The 20,165-nt window shown below is 49.0% G+C and overlaps 1 protein-coding gene across 2 annotated transcripts in view; it reads left to right on the top strand.

Moving 5' to 3' along the window:
* Positions 1 to 20,165, top strand: part of cercam (cerebral endothelial cell adhesion molecule) — a 116,587-nt gene that overhangs the window by 35,643 nt on the left and 60,779 nt on the right. For both annotated transcript variants that reach the window (XM_060841525.1, XM_060841526.1), the window contains exons 4-6: positions 3,388 to 3,522; positions 5,834 to 6,038; positions 10,300 to 10,419. In XM_060841525.1, the coding sequence (XP_060697508.1) occupies positions 3,388 to 3,522; positions 5,834 to 6,038; positions 10,300 to 10,419 (460 nt within the window). The remainder of the gene's footprint in view (positions 1 to 3,387; positions 3,523 to 5,833; positions 6,039 to 10,299; positions 10,420 to 20,165) is intronic.

Raw genomic sequence — 20,165 nt, 5'->3', positions numbered from 1 at the left:
TTTTTGGTGTCTCTTATCAACGCAATAAAAGTTGTGTGCATTCATCAGAGCTGTGGCACACTTTGAGCCAATTCTCAAAGGGTGGCCAGAAGCTAATCACATTCTCTCTGCCATTCTGATTCTTACTTGGTAGAACACACACGGTTAGAACTGCTGCCTCACAGCATCAGGGTCCCGGGTTCAATTCCAGCCTCAGGCGACTTACTGTGTGGAGTTTGCACATTCTCCCCGTGTCTGCGTGGGTTTCCTCTGGGTGCTCCGGTTTCCTCCCACAGTCCAATGATCTGCAAGTTAGGTGGATTGGTCGTGCAAAATTGCCCCGTAGTGTCCAGAGATGTGCATGTTAGGTGGGTTAACCTTGGGAAATGCAGGGTGACAGGGATAGCATGGGTGGGCTAGGTCTGGATGGGAAGCTCTTTGAAGGGTCGTTGGACATTCAATGGGCCTAATGGCCTCTTGGTGCACTGTAGGGATTCAGTGATTCTATGGCCAAGCTGAATTGCTTGTTTCTGCCGGGAACTGGCCTCAACCATTCTTGGGATATTTGCCTTGGATACCCCTACCACATGCCAACCTGACGTTATGTTCAACTTGACTTTTAAGCAGTTCTCTTTTCTTCCCTTCTCCCTTTGCCTCTTCTGTTCACCTCCAGATGTTTCTCAATGTGATGCATGCACGATATAAATAGAAGTTGTTATTCGTCCTTGGCTGCTCAGCCCGGCTCCATTTCAGAGTAGAGGGCATTCTGTGACACAGACTGTACCATTCTCCTCTCTCGTCAGTTTGCTCACCAGGAGCTGGTCTTCCTCCTGCACCACACATTCTTGAATCCTCCAGTGGTGCAATCAACAGCCTTTAAGTATTTCCTGTTGGATGCCTGTTCACTGGTGAACAAGACTTTTGCCACCTATGACTTCATTTGTATGACTGCATTGAAGTCCGGCTTTAATTAAATCTTAATAGGCCTCCTGAGAACACTTCATCTGGTGCCCTGCCTCCTGCCTCTCCTTCAACTCCTAGACTGAGTTTCTCACAGATGTTTTCTTGTTTTTCCCACCACTGTGGCTGCACAAACCAGACTTCCTCCTCACTGACATCAACCTCATTATAATGGAGTTACATAAGAGAATGGAATCAAACTTTCAGTACTTAGTTCTTTATTCTTTGGAGTCATTCAAAGGCTCTGGCCCGAAACGTCGAATTTCCTGTTCCTTGGATGCTGCCTAACCTGCTGTGCTTTAACCAGCAACACATTTTCAGCAGTCATTCAAGGCATATGTGCATTGCTGACGAGAGCAGCATTTACTGTCCATCCCTAATTACCCTGGACAAGGCAGAGACACTCTGCCTTCTTGAACTGATATAGTCGTTGTGTTGTAGGGTTACCCACAAAGCTGTTCGGGAGGGAGTTCAGGATTTTGAGCCAGTCACACTGAACGAAACAGCGATATATTTCCAAGTCAGGATGGTGAGGATTTGGAGGGGATCTTGGAAGTGGTGTTGCCATTTATCTGCTATCCATGTGGCTCCAGTTGGAAGAAGCCACGGATTTTGAACCTCCTGTTGGAGAATCCTTGCTTGTTATTCCAGTGCATCTATTGGATGCTACTGAGCATCAGAGGTGGACGGAGTGGATGCTTTTGGATGTGGTGCCAATTAACCGGGGGCTGCTTTGTCCCTGGATGGTGTCAAGCTTCTTGAGTGTTGTTGGGGCTGCACCCATCCAGGCAAGTAGGGAGTATTCCATCACACTCTTTATTCGGGCCTTGTAGATAGTGGGCTGGCTTTGAAGAGGCAGGAGATGAGTTACTGCAGGATTCCTAGACTCTGATCTGCTTTTGTAACCTCAGTATTTCGATAAGCAGTGTTTATATACAAAGTATGTATGTGTAATTATTACACACGTGAAAAATGGCAGTTGAGAAGATGAGGAATAGAAAGGGAGGACATTGTCATAGAAATGCGACATTCGCTATGCAAATGCAAGTCCATTCTTCCTGAGAGTTTAAAATATTTGACATGTGGAGCTCAATTTGTAAAACCCTTCCATTCTCCGGACACTCCAGTGCTTCAACCCATTGCAACATCTGACTCGAGATGACCTGAAACACTGAGCTCAAATTCCCTGGTGCTGAGGGGATGGAGTTGGAGGGTATTGTTTTTGGGTGGGGTGTGGTAGTGGCTGGGGAATTAGGGGACAGCCCCCCGAGACATTCTCACTTAAGGGAGTCTCAGTCTTGCTCGGGAGCAGGCTGGGTAGAAGTCAGTCATCTGCTTCTTGGAGACAGATGCTCAGTGTGAAGAAGGACCAGTTTAAGGGGTCGTTTGTTTGCCCGTGCACAGACATTGTACCAACACTGGAGAGGCTGCCAGCTCCATTGATGTGGCCTCCTGCAAATAACGTCAAGGGGGGACATTGGGATCAGTGTGGAGCCGTCCTCAATTGCCTGCAGAAAAATGACCAGTTAAACAAGCTTGAGGCTAGTCAGCTTATGGGGCCTGAGATGTCACCCTCTTCACATGATTAGTGATGCACGTCGCCATGGTATTTTGACCCCGTGACCTCAGGGCAGGCAGCTGAGGATAGCTCAATATTGAGGAGCCCTCTTGTTCCCCTACATGCCTGCCTTGGCAGTGCCCATTGCTCCCAATGAATCATGGTCTGGCATCAGTGCTGGCTGTGGTTGATCCTGCAGCTCCGGAGACCACTCCCTGGGAAGTGAACACATTAAGGAAATGGGTGGTCTCCGCACTCCAAAATTAGAACCCCAAAACCCATTTTTGATATTATTTTAAAATTATTCACTGGTGGGACACGTGTCATTGGCTGGCTGGGATTTATTGCCCATCTCTACCTCCCCTTTAATCTATTGGCTGGCCAGGCCATTTCAGAATCCTGATGAAAGGTTCCGACCTGAAACGTCAATTCCTCTGCTGCTGCCTGACTTGCTGTACTTTCCCCAGCTCCACTCTGACTCTCTCGTCCTCACTATCTCCATTTCAGAGGGCAGGCAAGAGTCAACCGCATTGCTGTGGGTCTGGAGTCACACGTAGGCCAGACCAGGTGAGGATGGCAGATTCCCTTCCCTGAGGGACATTAGTGAGTTGGTGTGGATTTTGCGGTGGGTAATGGTTTCACAGTCATCAGTAGCTTCTTAATTCCACCATCTGCCATGGTAGGATTTGAACCCAGAGCCCCAGAACATTAGCTGGCTCTCTGAATTAACAATCTAATGATGATATCACTAGGTCATTGCCTTCCTCAGGCCTACAGCTGTGTTTCTCTCGTCACAGATGCTACTGAACACTTTCAGCATTATCTGCTTTCATTTGCTTGCCTCCATCTTTGGAACCTGAATTCTGTTTTTTTTTTAACTTTGCTTCCAGTACATAGACACGGATAACATTCTCACAAATGACCAGACGCTGAAAAATTTGATGGCGGAGAATAAAACTGTCATAGCTCCACTGTTGGCGTCTCAGACTGCGTACTCGAATTTCTGGTGTGGGATCACTCCTCAGGTAAACGGGGTTCTGTTCACAGATCCTTCCCAGTGACAGGGAAATGTTATCCCAACTTGGGTGCCATGGTTTGTTGTGTCTGGGTGGCACAGGAGCTATGGTTTCAATGGCAGGGGATGAGGGGTGGTTGGGGGGGTGGGGTTGGGGGTTGGCAGGGTCGGGGTGGGGGGAGATGGGGGTTGCAGGGAATGGTGTTGAAATTCATCCGATGATTTTCTGTAACTGTAGCAGGGGGTCTTACGAAAGCCCCCTGGAAAACGGCACAGCGGGTCTGAGACTCAGCACCTGAGGGACTGTGCTTGAAATTGGAATGCTGTGTCTTCCTTTTCTCGGCATGAAGTAGGCCAAGGGCCTAGAATAATACGGGTCATGCAAGGGAATGTTCTGCACTGGAAGTGCGTTGTCCATCCTTTTGGCAAGGAGTTCTTCGTAGGTGCCAGAACATACGTTGCGTGTGTAAAGGCAGAGGCCATCACATGTATGTGATCTCCTTTGGTCATTTCAATTCCCTGCTGCACGTCCGGTCAGCCTGACAAAGCAGCGAAGAACTTGAGAGAGAGATGGGAAAAAGTCAAACTTAAATTGTGTCACCACCTTGTGTAGGGGGACCGGTGAGAATATTGGTCCAGGATGCATTGTATGTTGGTGGGCCGTATTCGTCACGTTCCCCCTGCCCTCCTGGTCACTCCCCGGCTTCTCCAGTGAACCTTGGCCAGGGGCTAATTTTGCTGCCCCTTCAAGGGATGCTACGGAGGAGCTGGGGGGTTGGGGAGCACTCAAGCCCGGGTAGTTCAGGCCCGGAGAGCATGCCCCGCTCCAGGGCCACGTGCTGATTCTATCCCACTCCTAAATCTAGGCCTTGTTGTTTCCAGCTTCCACTCTTGTTCTTCAGGAAGCAGAATTGTCTTTAATTTTTTTTATTGACCCTGTGATTCTTCAGCACTTTGTCCCCAGGCTGAGGTAATGGACAGGCAACCTAGCACTTTCTGTTAACAATAGGCCATCCACATCCCCCCTCCATCCATGGAACAATCTGGAACTCTAAGGACTTTGAGGCATTGGAGTGCTTTACCGAGGTTCTGCTGTCATTTGGAGGACATGATGTACCAAAAACAAAAAATGGAACTTAAAACTGTCATGTCGTTTCTCTTCACTCCCCATCATCCTCCCCACCCTTTACTCCCATCTCCCTTTGCAGCCCTCTCTCATCCTTCATCTCCCTCCCCATTTCCCCTTCCATTCCAACCTTTCCTTCCCCAGCCTCCCTCCACGTCCCTACATTTTCCACCCTTCTGCTACCTCGTCACATTCCCTCCCCATCCCTCCCTAAACACCCATTCTCCTTGCTCTTTGCTCCCCCTCTCCTCTACTCCACCTTTCCTCCCTTATTTCCTTCCCTTCATCCCTACTCTCTATCCCTACCTCCTCCTCCACCATCTCTCCCTCTCTACCCCCCTCCTTTCAATCACTCTCTCATCCCTCCTCTCCCTCAACCCCATCCTACCCCTCTTCTCCTTCACTCCTTCCTATGCCTCTTCCCCCTCACTCCCCATCATTCGCCTACCCCTCCTCCCCATAGCCCTCAGCCTTCACCACCTCTTCCCCCCATCCTCTCACTCCCAACCCTCAACCCCCACCCCTTCACCCCCTCTTCCCCTCACCCTCTCACCCCACCCCTCCAACCCTCCTACCTTCAGACCTCTCCCCCACCCCTCAGCCCCCACCCCTTCACCCCCTCCTCCCCTCACCCACACCTCAGCTCCCACCCCTTTAGCCCCTCCTCCCTTCACCCACCCCTCAGCCTCGAACCCTTCACCCCCTCCACCTCTCACCCACCCCTCAGCTCCCACCCCTTCACCCCCTCCTCCTCTCACCCACCCCTCAGCCCCCACTGCTTCACCCCCTCCTCCCCTCACCCACCCCTCAGCCCCGAACCCTTCACCCACCCTTCCCCTCACCCACCCCTCAACTCCCACCCCTTCACCCCCCTCCTCCCCTCACCCACCCCTCAGCCCTCACCCCGTCAGCCCCTCCAACCCTCCTCCCTTCAGATCTCTCCCCCCACCCTCTTGCCCCAACCCCTCCTCCACTCATGCCTCCTCCACCATTCCTCTGCCCTCTCCCTTCCTCCGTCCCTCCCTAACCTCCCCTCTCCATATCCCCTATAAGACCCCATCCTCGTCCTCATCCCTCCCGCCTCCATTTTGACAAATCCCAAGATGGCGGTTGATGATGGCGGTTGATGTTAACGGTCTCCCCGGGACTGCAGCCTTGCGCTGACTTTCTGTTTTTTGTTTCTGTTTCGCTCGAGGGTTATTACCGCAGGACGACCGAGTATTTCCCCACGAGACATCGGCAGCGGTTGGGCTGCTTCCCGGTTCCAATGGTGCACTCGACCGTGCTGGTGGACCTGCGGAAGGAGGCTTCACGGGACCTGGCGTTTTACCCGCCACACCCAGAGTTCTCCTGGTCCTTCGATGACATCATTGTGTTTGCTTTCTCGTGTCGTGCCGCAGGTAGACAGCGTCGTGTGTGCTCGGAACGGACAACCACCCCCACCCCCCGCCCACCCGCCCAAGTCATTTTAACTTCTGAACTAAAACAGAAAACTTCAGAACTATCAGGAACAAAAACAGAACTTGCATGAGAAAAACTCAGCAGGTCTGGCAGCATCTGCAGAGTGGGAGAAAGCAGAATTAAATTGCTGGAGAAACCTTGCGGGTCTGCTAGCATCTATAGAGAGAAAGCAGAATTAAATTGCTGGAGAAACTCAGCAGGTCTGGTAGCATCTATAGAGAGAGAAAGCAGAATTAAATTGCTGGAGAAACTCTGCGGGTCTGGTAGCACCTGCAGAGAGAGAAAGCAGAATTAAATTGCTGGAGAAACTCAGCAGGTCTGGCAGCATCTATAGAAAGAGAAAGCAGAATTAAATTGCTGGAGAAACTTAGCAGGTCTGGTAGCATATATAGAGAGAGAAAGCAGAATTAAATTGCTGGAGAAACTCAGCAGGTCTGGCAACATCTATAGAAAGAGAAAGCAGAATTAAATTGCTGGAGAAACTCAGCAGGTCTGGTAGCATATATAGAGAGAGAAAGCAGAATTAAATTGCTGGAGAAACTCTGCGGGTCTGGTAGCACCTGCAGAGAGAGAAAGCAGAATTAAATTGCTGGAGAAACTCTGCGGGTCTGGTAGCATTTGTGGAGCGAGAAGCAGAATTTAATTGCTGGAAAATTACTACTTAAAACTGTTTACACAGTCCACCTATCAGCAAATGTCCAGTGATCCAACACTCCCTTCCTAAATTACATTGAAGGGATATATTAACTGGTCTCAGAAGCTGAATAAATCATTATCTCACAGTTTCTTAGAACCTACTCAGTTGTAATGTTGCTGCTAGTTCCTCCAAATTGTGTTCAAGTGTGTAAAGGTTAGGATTGGAATGTATCCTTCACGTTTAGGCTTTCTGGAAGCTGACTTAATGGGGGTTACATTACACTGTGCAGTGGTCAATGTGGGAACATACTAATGCTAGTAGGGAGGGATGGGCAGAAGTAAAGAGAGACATACGCACATACATTTCACAGTTTGAAAATACAAAAAGCACTGCTTAGTTGATTCATGTTTTATATAAAAGACCAAAAGTGAAGCTTGAAACGACATTCAGGGTAATCACGAAATATGTAATGGCCCAAACACTGAGGGTGACAGAAATGTACATGTTATAAAACATGATTAGATTAGATTCCCTACAGTGTGGAAAAAGGCCCTTTGGCCCAACAAGTCCACACTGACCCTCCAAAGGGTAACCCACCCAGACCTACTTCCCTCTGACTAATGCACCTAACACTATAGACAATTTAGCATGGCCAATTCACCTGGCCTGTGGGAGGAAACCCACGCAGACACGGGGAGAATGTGCAAACTCCACACAGTCTCCCGAGGGTGGAATCAAACCTGGGTCCCTGGCGCTGTGAGGCAACAGTGCTAACCACTGAGCCACCATGCCACCTCATTGCTTCACTGTGTCAAAGGGAGGAAAGAAAAATTCCCTTTACAACCTAATGACACACAAACTGGGGTGTGTGCCTTTAATTAGCTAGAGTGAATAATGATATCAAGTTGGACTTTATCTGCAACACCTCAATCCCAAGTGTAGATATATATACACATTCTCCACTCCAACTCAAGTAATTCTATAAATGGACAGCACTCGCGAAATTGTTGTTGTTGTTTCTGACTCTGACCTGGCAAACACCTTTCACAGCAAGCAAGCAGGTTTCTACACTAAAATCAAGAGACTTGAAAATCCAAGGGTAATTGAAGGATTTTCTTTTCAGTTTCTTGTAAAAGGGTCATGATACCCCACAGCACCAGGGACCCAAGTCCAATTCTAGCCTCGGGTGAGTGTGTAGTTTGCACATTCTCCCCGTGTCTGTGTGGGTTTCCTCCGGGTGCTCCGGTTTCCTCCCACAATCCAAAGCTTTGCAGGTTAGGGTGAATTGGCCATGCTAAATTGCCCAGAGTGTTCAGGGATATGTAAGGTTTGGTGTATTAGTTAGGAGTACAGTAATAGAGTAAGGGAACGGATCTGGGTAGAATACTCTTCAGAGGATCGGTGTGGACCTGTTGGGCCAGATGTTTGTTTCCCCACTGTAGGGAGTCTATGAAAACTCAGCAGGTCTGGCAGCATCTGTAGAGAGAGAAAACAGAGTTAATGTATCAGGTTCAGTAGCCCTTCTTCAGAATGCTTCCTTGAGTTGCTGGTAAAGAAACGTTAACTCTGCTTTCTGTCTTTGCTGATGCTGTCAGACCTGCTAAGTTTCTCCAGCAATTTCTGTTTGCGTTTCTGAACTGCTTTCCCTTAAGTGTATCCCCATTCACTCTGTAGCTGTTGACATTGTGTTGGTCTATGTCCAGCACACAGGAAAGACCACTGTCTAAAGTCTTTCCATTAAAGTATAATGAGGGGCCATTCCGTTATCAGACCCTCTCATTGCCTCAGTGTATGTAAGTAACGTCCTGCGTGAGTAAGAAATGCCTTTGGTTTATGCAACAGTAAAAAATGTCAATTATTGGTTTTCTTGCTATGCAAAGACTGCTTTAGTAGCTGTGAATGTAAATAATGATTTTCCAGTAATAAATTATAATTTTGTAATTAAAAATAGCTACAGCACATAGGCTGCTCACCACCACCTTCTCCTGGGGTGACCTGGGACAGACAACAAATGGACACACTCACTGATGCCCAAGGTCTATGTAAACACAATTACACTGACCTTTGATTCTCCTGCTTACCCCTGTGCCCAGTTTGCTCTTTCCCACCACTATACCCCATTCAGATGCTCCCCGTCCAATATTCTACATCCCAATAAAACCTACTCCTTAAACCCGTCACATCTCCATAAATACCCTCTTCACTTCACTCATTGGTGGCTGTTTACTCAGGGGTGATGGTTGACCTGACACTCTTAGCTTCCTTCCTTCACCTTTCCATCTCTCTCTCTCTTTCTATCTCTCTCTCATTCCTTCTCAAAGTATCTTACAGTGCAGAAAGAGGTCGTTGGCCCATTCTGCTTGCATTGCCTGTTCGATAGAGTTGTTCAATTTAGTCCTCACTCCAGGGCTTCCTTATCAAAATGTGTTAAAGTAGTCCCCTTCCAGGACATGGCTAATTTCCCTTTGAAGGTTCCCATGGAATCAGATCAGTGCATTCCAACCTTTAATCGCCTTCTTGTGCTCCTTTTAACACTTTGGTCACATGTTCTACCATCCCCGACTCGGTGTCAAGCCTTTTCAGATAACACTTCGCTATATAAATGCGACGTGTGGTTCTGGGATCCTGTGGCTCCACTCTCTGGGAATGTAGGGGCAGGCCGTTCAGCCCATCCAGCCCGCAGAGTGGCAGATGTCTCACAGCGCAGACAGAAGGCATTCGGCCCGTTGTGCCATCACTGGCTCTTCAAATGAGCCTCAGTACCTAGTGCCAGTCCCCTGCTTTATGCCCCGTACCCTTTCATGTGATATTTGCCCAAATAATCGCCCAGTGCCCTCTTCAGTGAATCAACTGAACTTGTCTCCACCACACTTCCAGGTGGCACGTGCCAACCTATTTGGAGAGATGGTGCAAATGGTGCTCTGGCCTAATGCTTCTGTGATTCTGTGAACTAGGATTGGATCAACAATGCCCACATCCCGCACAAAAACAACATCAAAATATTTGTATTTTATTTTTATTGTATTTTATTCAGTTGATTTGGGTGGCATGTTGGCACAGTGGTTAGCACTGCTGCCTCACAGCGCCAGCGACCTGGGTTCAATTCCCGACTCAAGTGACTGTGTGGAGTTTGCATGTTCTCCCCGTGTCTGCGTGGGTTTCCTCCGGGTGCTCCGGTTTCCTCCCACAGTCCAAAGATGTGCGGGTCAGGTGAATTGGCCATGCTAAATTGCCCGTAGTGTTAGGTAAGGGGTATATGTAGGGTATAGGTGGGTTGCGCTTCGGCGGGTCGGTGTGGACTTGTTGGGCCGAAGGGCCTGTTTCCACACTGTAAGTAATCTAATCTAATTTTTAATCCCACCGACGGCACAGATAGTTGAACAGTCAGCTGCTGAGCCAAGGGGAATATTAAGGATGGGAATTGGTTTAATGAGAGACCGCAGACTGATGCAGGAGTGGGCTGCAATCTATAAGAGGCTATGGGATCAGGCAGCAAGACGGAGTTGTTTGAGAGGCCCGGTCAAGTGTTGATCGCCTCACTTGTCGCTGTTTTGTTTCCTCAGAGGTTCAGATGTACGTGTGCAACAAAGAGAGATACGGATTCATCAACGTTCCCGCCAAGCCCGAAAGCACTTTGGAAGATGACCACCTGAACTTCGTGCACATTATGTTGGATGCCATGAGTAAGCCCAGCCTTGAGTGCGCAGTATTTTCTGACCAGTCAGTCAGAGTGGGACAGTTACAGTAGGGAAGAGAAAGATACAAGATCCGTGCATCCACACAGCTAACAGCATTAAGGCTTCGTATCCTGGTGTGGGATGTTGCCCTGTCACTAGTCTGGGCGTTAATGTAGTCAAGAGCACTAGGTTACTCTCATTTTCCTGCAGAAGTAGGGGAGATATGAGCACTTTACTGCCAAGTTTTACCTGCGGTTAGTCTCCTCAATGAGAGGTTGGAAGGGTTTCAGTAAGTATGGTAGACTGGTCTTTTCTCATTTGATACTTTCTTATACTCCGAAAATAGGGGGAAGATCATAAACAAGTCCAAATAAAACCATTACAACATTTCAAAAAAGGTTTGTATGTTTAAAACCCTCACTGCCTTATCAGTTAATCCGAAAGTGCAATTTTCATTTGAAAGGGCTCTGTATGTGCAGATATTCAGATGCAGAATACTCTCTTGAACGATGTGGAAGTCTGAACACTAGGAATTGTTATTTCCCGGCATTCACCAATTGGTCTGTCAAATGTAGAATTAAAATTTTGCCAAGCGATCGAGTTCACAGAGTGCAGATCATGCTTCACAATTTATGAAATACTAGCTGAAATGTGGTCACTGTTTTGCTGTAGAACACACAGCGAAATGGATGTAGGTTTGCTCGCTGAGCTGGAAGGTTCATTTTCAGACGTTTCGTCACCAATCTGGGTAACATCTTCAGTGAGCCTCCGGACAAAACACTGCTGATGTTTCCTGCTTTCTATTTATATGTTTGGGTTTCTTTGGGTTGGTGATGTCATTTCCTGCGATGATGTCATTCCCAGTCCTTTTTCTCAGCAGGGTGGTAAATAGGGTCCAAGTCGACGTGTTTGTTGATAGAGTTCCGGTTGGAATGCCATGCTTCTAGGAATTTTTCGTGTATGCCTCTGTTTGGCTTGTCCTGGGAAGGATGTGTTGTCCCAGTCGAAGTGGTGTCCTTCCTTATCTGTATGTGAGGGTATTGGTGAGAGAGGGTTCATGTCGTTTTGTGGCTAGTTGATGTTCATGTATCCTGGTGGCCAGCTCTCTGCCTGTTTGTCCAATGTAGTGTTTGTTACAGTCCTTGCAAGGTATTTTGTAAATGACATTAGTTTTGCTCGTCTGTATAGATCTTCTCGAAACTCGCGAACACATAGATAAGCTGTGCAAACTGCAACTTCCCCCACACAGCAATCTGAGAATGACCAGGTAATTAGATTAGATTAGATTAGATTAGACTTACAGTGTGGAAACAGGCCCTTCGGCCCAACAAGTCCACACCGACCCGCCGAAGCGAAGCCCACCCATACCCCTACATTTACCCCTTACCTAACACTACGGGCAATTTAGCATGGCCAATTCACCTGACCCGCACATCTTTGGACTGTGGGAGGAAACCGGAGCACCCGGAGGAAACCCACGCAGACACGGGGAGAACGTGCAAACTCCACACAGTCAGTCGCCTGAGGCGGGAATTGAACCCAGGTCCCTGGCGCTGTGAGGCAGCAGTGCTAACCACTGTGCCACCGTGCCGCCCCTAATTGTTGGTTGAAGGAAACATCTGGCCCGGAGTGGAAAGGGATCTTCTGTGGATGCTTGAGAGGACATACAGTGCTTTGGTCCCATGTCCATTCCAAAAGATAGTACTTGCAATAGAACTGCACTCCCTCGGTGCTGCTTTCCCTCAGTTCCCTGCTCTAGGCACGATGTGAAACTTGAAAGAGTTCAGAAAAGATTTACAAGGATGCTGCCAGGCTTGGTGGGTTTGAGTCAAAGGGAGAGGCTGAATATAGACTGGGGCTATTTTCCCTGGAGCATCAGAGGCTGAAGGGTGACCTTATAGAAGTTTATAACATCATGAGGGGCATGGATAGGGCAAATAGACAAGGTCTTTTCCCCAGAGTAGCGGAGTCCACAACTAGAGGCATAGGGTTAAGGTGAGAGGAGACAGATGTAAAGGGGACCAAAAGGCAACTTCTTCACACAGAGGGTGGTGCGTGTATGGAATGAGCTGCCAGAGGAAGTGGTGGAGGCTGGTACAATTACAGCATTTAAAAGGCACCTGGATGGGTATATGAATAGGAAGGGTTCAGAGGAATATGGGCCAAATGCTAACAAATGGGACTAGATTAGGGAAGCATATCTGGTCAGCAGGGAGGAGTTGGATCGTAGGGACTGCTTCTGTGTTGTAAATCTCCATGACTCTATATTGCACTCCCCGAAATCCAGCTCTCGCTCAGTGTAGCTATCCCCCAATGCTGCCCTCCCCCCGGTGCTGCACTCGCCCAATCTAGCTGTCCCCTGGTGCTGCACTCCCTCCTGGTGCTGCCCTCCCCCCAGTGCTGCCCTCCCCTCAGTGCTGCACACGTCCAGTGTAGCTATCCCCCAGTGCTGCACTCTCCCAGTGTAACTATCCCCCAGTGCTGCACTCTCCCAGTGTAGCTATCCCCCAGTGCTGTAGTCCCCCAGTGCTTCACTCCCTTCATGTAGCTATCCTCCAGTGCTGCCCTCCCCCCAGTGCTGCAAACGTCCCGTGTAGCTATCCCCCAGTGCTGCACTCTGTCCGGTGCTGCACTCCCTCCGGTGCTGCACTCCGCCAGTGCTGCACTCCCCCAGTGTGGCTATCCCAGAGTGCTGCACTCCCTTAGTGTAGCTATCCCCCCCAGTGCTGTACTCCCCCAGTGCTGCACTCCCCCAGTGTAGCTATCCCCCAGTGCTGTAGTCCCCCAGTGCTGCCCTCCCTTCATGTAGCTATCCCCCAGTGCTGCACTCCCCCAGTGCTGCACTCCCGCAGTGTGGCTATCCCCCAGTGCTGCACTCCCCCAGCGCTGCATTCCCCTAGTGTAGATATGTCTCAATGATGCACTCCCCTAGTTCTGCACTCCCCCAGTGTAGCTAACCCCCGGTGTAGCTATCCCCCGGTATAGCTATCCCCCAGTGCTGCACTCCCCCAGCGCTGCATTCCCCTAGTGTAGATGTGTCTCAGTGCTGCACTCCGGCAGTGTGGCTATCCCCCAGTGCTGGACTCCCCCAGCGCTGCATTCCCCTAGTGTAGATATGTCTCAGTGCTGCACTCCCCCAGTGTGGCTATCCCCCAGTGCTACACTCCCCCCAGTGCTGCACTCCCTCAGTGCTGCCCTTCCCCAGTGTGGCTATCCCTCAGTGCTGCCCTTCCCCAGTGTAGCTATTCCCCTGTGCTGCACTCCCCCAGTGCTACACTCCCCCAGTGTGGCTATCCCCCAGTGCTGCACTCCCACAGTGCTACACTCCCCCAGTGCTGCCCTTCCCCAGTGTAGCTATCCCCAAGTGTAGCTATCCCCCAGTACTGTACTCCCCCCGGTGCTGCACTCGCCTAGTGTAGCTTTCCTGCACTCCCCCCCAACTCCGGTGCTGCACTTCCCCCCAGTGCTGCTCTCTCCCCCCAGTGCTGCACTCCCCCCAATACTAAACTCTCCCCCAGTGCTGCACTCCCCTGTGCTACACTCTCCCCAGGTTGCAGTCCCTCCAGTGCTGCACTCCCCCCAGTGCTGGACTCCCAATGTCCCCCCCCCCCCAATGCTGCGCTGCCCCCGGTGCTACATTCCCCCAGTGTAGCTGTCCTCCAGTGCTACACTCCCCCAGTGCTGTACTTCCCCAGTGTGGCTATCCCCCAGTGCAGCACTCCCTCAGTGCTGCCCTTCCCCAGTGTAGCTATCCCCCAGTGTGGCTATCCCCCAGTGTGCCTATCCCCCAGTGCTGCACTCTCCCCCCAGTGCTACACTCCCCCTGGTGCTGCACTTCCAGAGTGTGGCGATCCACCAGTGCTGCACTCCCCCTAGTGCTACACTCTACACTCCCCTCGGTCCTGCACTACCCCCCCCACCCCGTGTGCTGCAAACCCGCCCCCCCCACACTCCCCCCCAGTGCTGCTCTCACCCCCCGGTGCTACACTCCCTCCAGTGCTGCACACCTCCCCCCCCAACACTAAACTTTCCCCCGGTGCTGCACTCCCCCGGTGCTACACTCCCCCGGTGCTGCACTCCCCCGGTGCTACACTCCCCCTGGTGCTACACTCCCCTGGTGCTGCACTCCCCCGGTGCTACACTCCCCCGGTGCTACACTCCCCCGGTCGTACACCCCCCCCGGTGCTACACTCCCTCCAGTGCTGCACACCCCCGGTGCTACACTCCCCCGGTGCTACACTCCCCCGGTGCTACACTCCCCCGGTGCTGCGCTCCCCCTGGTGCTACACTCCCCTGGTGCTACACACCCCCCTGGTGCTGCACTCCCCCCAGTGTTAGACTCTACACTCCCCCTAATGCTGCACTCCCCCGGTGCTACACTCCCCCGGTGCTACACTCCCCCCGGTGCCGCACTCCCCCCGGTGCTACACTCCCCCGGGTGCCGCACCCCCCGGTGCTGCACTCCCCTGGTGCTACACTCCCCCCAGTGCTACACTCCCCCCAGTGCTACACTCCCCCCAGTGCTGCACTCCCCCAGTGCTACACTCCCCCGGTGCTGCACTCCCCTGGTGCTACACTCCCCCCGGTGCTACACTTCCCTAGTGCTACACTCCCCCCGGTACTACAGTCCCCCTGGTGCTGCGCTCCCCCTGGTGCTACACTTCCCTAGTGCTACACTCCCCCCGGTGCTACACTCCCCCGGTGCTGCACTCCCCCGGTGCTACACTCCCCCTGGTGCTGCCATCCCCCTGGTGCTACCATCCCCCTGGTGCTACACTCCCCTGGTGCTGCACTCCCCCCAGTGTTAAACTCTACACTCCCCCTAATGCTGCACTCCCCCCGGTGCTGCACTCCCCCCGGTGCTACACTCCCCCCGGTGCTACACTCCCCCCAGTGCTGCTCTCCCCCCAGTGCTGCTCTCCCCCAGTGTTGCACTCCCCTCGGTGATGCACTCCCCCTGGTCTTCAGTTTATGTTTGGATCCCAGAAGTGGTCCCTGAGCCTGAAACCTTCTCAGGGTCACCAGTTGAGGCAAAGCTGACAAAGCACAGGTTAAAACTTCAGCTATTAATAGGTTAACAAGGAGCAGCAGCAGGAAGACAGGGGAGTGAATGGAAAGTGAGGGGTGAAGGTGAAAATTGGTGCTGATGAGGGGAACACTTTTCTTGCAAGGTCTTGGTGACTTTTTGCTCAGGTCAATTTGTCCAAAGCCTGTTGATGGACAAGCTCCAGTTAGCAAGTTGCTGCAGGGAAGTCATGGCCAGGAGAGGAAGACCGAAAGGGGCCAATGGCGATGGCCATTCTGAAATGGTCTTCATCGTTTCCTCTCAGTTCCTTTCTGGAGTTTGAGTGACCAAACCCCTCATGTCTCTTCACTATTGCCCTTGGAGACCCGCAGTCTTCAAGCAGTGAATTAACCTTGTGGAAACAGCCACGTTGACAAATACCAATTTAACAAGGCACCATCACCATTTGGATTGTGGACAGAAGCAAATATAAACAAAACAAAAGCCATGGAAACTTTATTATCTCAGTGATTATGTGCAATTGGAGACCAGCTGCATTGAATGACACTCAAGAATTTCTTCAGAATTAAATAAAAAATTGCAGGGTCGAGCACTCTTAAATATTACCATGTGTAAATATCAGTTGTCTAGAATTCTCTTGAGTTTTGTAGAAGCTGCTTTCAGTATTTATCGATCTGAACAAACGTTGTTTCTGTAATTTACAATAATGAGGAGGAATTCCTTCTCTCAGAGGGGAATGAATGTGTGGAACTGTTTACTATAGAAGCCCAGTCATTAAGGATGTTCAAGGCTGAGGTAGACAGCTGTTTGATCAGTATAGGAATCCAGGGTTCTGGAGAACAGCCAGGAAAATGGAGTTGAGGATTATCGGATCACCATCTCATTGGTGGTGCAGACTCAATGGGCTGAATGTCCTCCTTCTGCTCCTATCCCTTGTGGTCTTATGAAGGAAGAACTGGCCAATGCCTGCTTTCTTGGAGATGTTCTGTATTTCACCGTCACCGGTTAAGGTCATTTTGTTGATATATTTCTCCCAAGTGCCATCCTGTGGGAAGTTGCCACTGATTTTCTGCTCAGTTGTGATGTCCTATTAATGGACAAAATGTTTGCTTCTCCATTGTTTTCCTGCCAGTGGCTTTAAAGCCCATTGGTCACAAGATGTAAACCTGAGTGGTTTGTCATGAATCAGGTATCTTACCTTGGTTTGCAACGCTTAGAACTGAGCTGTAAGTTCAGTTCCCCTTTTTCAAGCCAAAGTAATAATCTGAATCATCTGGCAGTCATTTCCGAGATTTCTTTGATGAAGGGGAGAGTGGCTCGGGTTTCTGGACATGTTTTGTCTGCCTGTTTGGGTTTGTTGCTCAGAAATCAGTGGACTGTATTCATTGGGTACCCATTCTTTTTGAATACATAGTATAGGTGATTTTCCTCTGCTCTGCGTAGTTCCTCTGTGCTGCACTGTGTGGTGGCTCGTTGAAATAATGTTTTGATCCAGCTTCCTTTGTGGGTGTTGGGATGATTGCTTCTGTCGTTCAGTGTTTGGCCCGTTTGTGTTGTTTTTCTGTAGACGCTGGTTTGAAGTTCCCCATTGGCTGTTCGCTCTACTGTGACATCTAGGAATGGCAGTTTGTTGTTGTTTTCCTCCTCTTTAGTGAATTTTATGCCAGTAAGGGTATTATTGATGGTCTTGATGGTGTCCTCTAATTTGTTTCATTTGGTGATAACAAAGGTTTCATCCACATAGTGGATCCAAAGTTTGGGTTGGATGGTTGGCAGAGCTGTTTGTTCGAGTCTCTGCATTACTGCCTCTACTAAGAACCCTGATATCGGAGATCCCATGGTGTTCCATTGGTTTATCTGTAGGTTTTGTTGTTGAAGGTGAAGTGGGTGGTAAGGATTAGGTCCACTAGCTGGATGATACTGTCCTTGTTGATGAAGTTAGTGGCGTTTGGTATATGTGTCTTTGGGTCTTATAATAGTGTAGTCAGTGTTTCCTTGGCCAAGTTGATGTTGATTGATGTGAACAGGGCTGTTACATCAAAGGAGACCATTATTTCATCCTCTTCTACCTTGGTGTCTTTGATGGTCTTCAGGAATTCTTGGATGGAGTAGGGTGAGTCTTCTACTAAGTGTTTTAGTCTTTGGTGTAGATCCTTGGCTAATCTGTAAGTTGGTGTTCCAGGTAGTGAGTCTATGGGTCTGAGGGAGGCTCCTGGTTTGTGAATTTTGGGTAATCCGTAGAAGTGTGGTGTGTTGGATCCATCTGGTTTCATTTTTTGGAAGTCGGTCTTATTTATTTCTCCAGATTTCTGAAGTTTTTTGAGTAGGGCTGTGATTTGGTTCTCGAGTTATGGGGTCAGGTCTATCGCCAATTGATGATATACCACTTGTTGGTATCTGTAAGTAGTGCATTTGCTTTCTCAGTACAGTCTCTTTGATTTAAAATGACTGTCAAGCATTCTTTGTCTGCAGATAGGATAACAATGTTGTTGTCTTTTTAGTGCTTTCCTTTCTGGTGTATTGAGTGTGTTTCCTTCGTTTTTCCTGCTTAATGTTGGTGCGACAACCTGTCTGATAATTGGCTGGGTTCCTTCTGTGAGTTGGTTGTCTTTCAGTGATGTTTCTAATGCTGCTAAGAAATCTTTCTTATCTGCATCCTGGAAGTTGTAATTTAATCCTCTTACGATGACGGCTTTTTCAGTGTCTGTTGAAGGTCAGTCAGATAAGATTTTTATCCATGCTTCTGTGTTGTCAGTGTTGTTATTTTGTGTACGGTTTGTATAATTATCTTGGCTAGTCTAGTTTTTTCAATTTCTGTGTTTGTTAGCTGTCTAATATCTATGGCTTGTTGTATTGTGGCTGTCCATTCATGGTCTGTTGCATTAGTAAGTAAAGATTTTTGGCAAAATATTTTCTGGTTGCATTTAGAGAGTCTGTTATGGGCATCATTCATCCTTTCTCGAAGCATTCGGCAGCTGTTTTGCTGTGCTATTCTTTTGGCAAGTGGGAGGTTTGTACTTAAGACATTTAAGGAGTACCTGTTTTCTTAGGCATCCGTGCAGGAAGTACAGCTGTTCATGGGTGGCACTCTGTCGGATGGCACTAGTTTTCCATTTCCAGGCCAGATTTAGAGTATTGTGCCCATACCTGTTAGTGTGTTTTGACAAGATTCGGAGCTCAGGTTGATTCCAACACTGTAGTTGGGTGCAGTGTGGTTTGAGTGTAGTTTGAGCCAAGGTATAGTGTGGTTTGAGATAGTTTGAGCCAGGGTACAGTGTGGTTTTGTGAGTAGTTTGAGTGAGGGTACAGTGTAGTTTGAGATATCCTTTCAATATTTAATTACATTTAATACAATCACCAATAATTAGTCAGGAACACAAATTAAATTTACAATTTTAACAAGCAAGAGTCATTCACAACTAACCTTAAAGGACCTGTTTGGGAGAGGTCACAGCACAGAAACAGATACGTGAATATTTTAAACATGGTCTTGCAGAAAGTCTGCAGTAGTGAGCAGGGTGGGTTCTTTGTGTTTTATTGAGATATGTCTCTTGATTAAACTTAAAAATATAAGCCATATGTATTATGTTAGCCTGGAGCAGTGTTTTGTTGGGGAATAAGACAGTGCTAATTTCTGGGTGTGCAGATTGGAAGGAGCAAAAATGTCCTTTAGTAGAGTGATATGCTCTTCTTGTCAGATGTGGGAGTTTAGGGAAAGTTTACCTGTTACTGAGGATTACTTCTGCAATAAATGCCATTGGTTGCGAGTGCTATTAGATCGAATGGATTGATTGGAGAGACAGTTAAGGACAATGAGGAATTTACAAGAGCAAGGGGGTGTAATGGATGGCACTTATAGGAAGAGAGGAAAGTTGCAGATACAGTAACATATATGGGTTAACTCCAGGAAAGGTAAGAGAGGTAGGTAGGTAGTGCAGGAGTCTTCTGTGGCTATCCCCATTTCAAACAAGTATGCTGTTTTGTAAAACGTGGGGGGTATTGGATTCTTGGGGGAATGTCGCACCAACAGCCAAGTTTCTGGTATTGAGACTGGCTCTAGTGCAATGAGGAGTACGTGGGGTTCCAAAAGATCAATTTTGTCAGGGCACTCTAGACGGATGTTTCTGTGGCCAGGAGTGCAAAACCAGAATGGTTTGTTGCCCCCCTGGTGCCAGGATCAAGGACATCTCAGAGAGAGTGCAGAATGGTCTCAAAGGGGAGAGGGACCAGCAGAAGGTCATTGTACTCATTGGAACCAGCGACATAGGAAGGGAAAAGGCTGAGATTCTGAAGGGAGATTACAGAGAGTTACAGGCAGGAATTTATAAAGGAGATCCTCGAGAGTAGTAATATCTGTATTACTCCCAGTGCTAGGAGCTAGTGAGGGCAGGAATAGGAGGATAGGGCAGGTGAATGCATGGCTGGGGAGCTGGTCTAGGGGAGAAGGATTCACATTTCTGGATCATTGGAATCTCTTCTGGGGTAGAAGTGACCTGTACAAGAAGGACAGATTGCACCTAAATTGGAAGGGGACTAATAGACTGGCAGGGAGATTTGCAAGAGCTGCTCAGGAGGATTTAAACTAGTAAGGTGGAGGGTGGGGGACCCAGGGAGATAGTGAGGAAAGAAGTGAGTACATTTAAGAAAAGAAGTGAGTCAAACAGTCAGGGCAGGCAGGGACAAGGTAGGACTAATAAACTGCATTTATTTCAATGCAAGGAGCCTA

This window comes from Hemiscyllium ocellatum, chromosome 21, assembly GCF_020745735.1.
Source record: "Hemiscyllium ocellatum isolate sHemOce1 chromosome 21, sHemOce1.pat.X.cur, whole genome shotgun sequence".
Lineage (NCBI taxonomy): Eukaryota > Metazoa > Chordata > Chondrichthyes > Orectolobiformes > Hemiscylliidae > Hemiscyllium > Hemiscyllium ocellatum.
The sequence above is the reverse complement of the archived record's forward strand: the minus strand, read 5'-3'. Positions and strand labels throughout refer to the sequence as shown.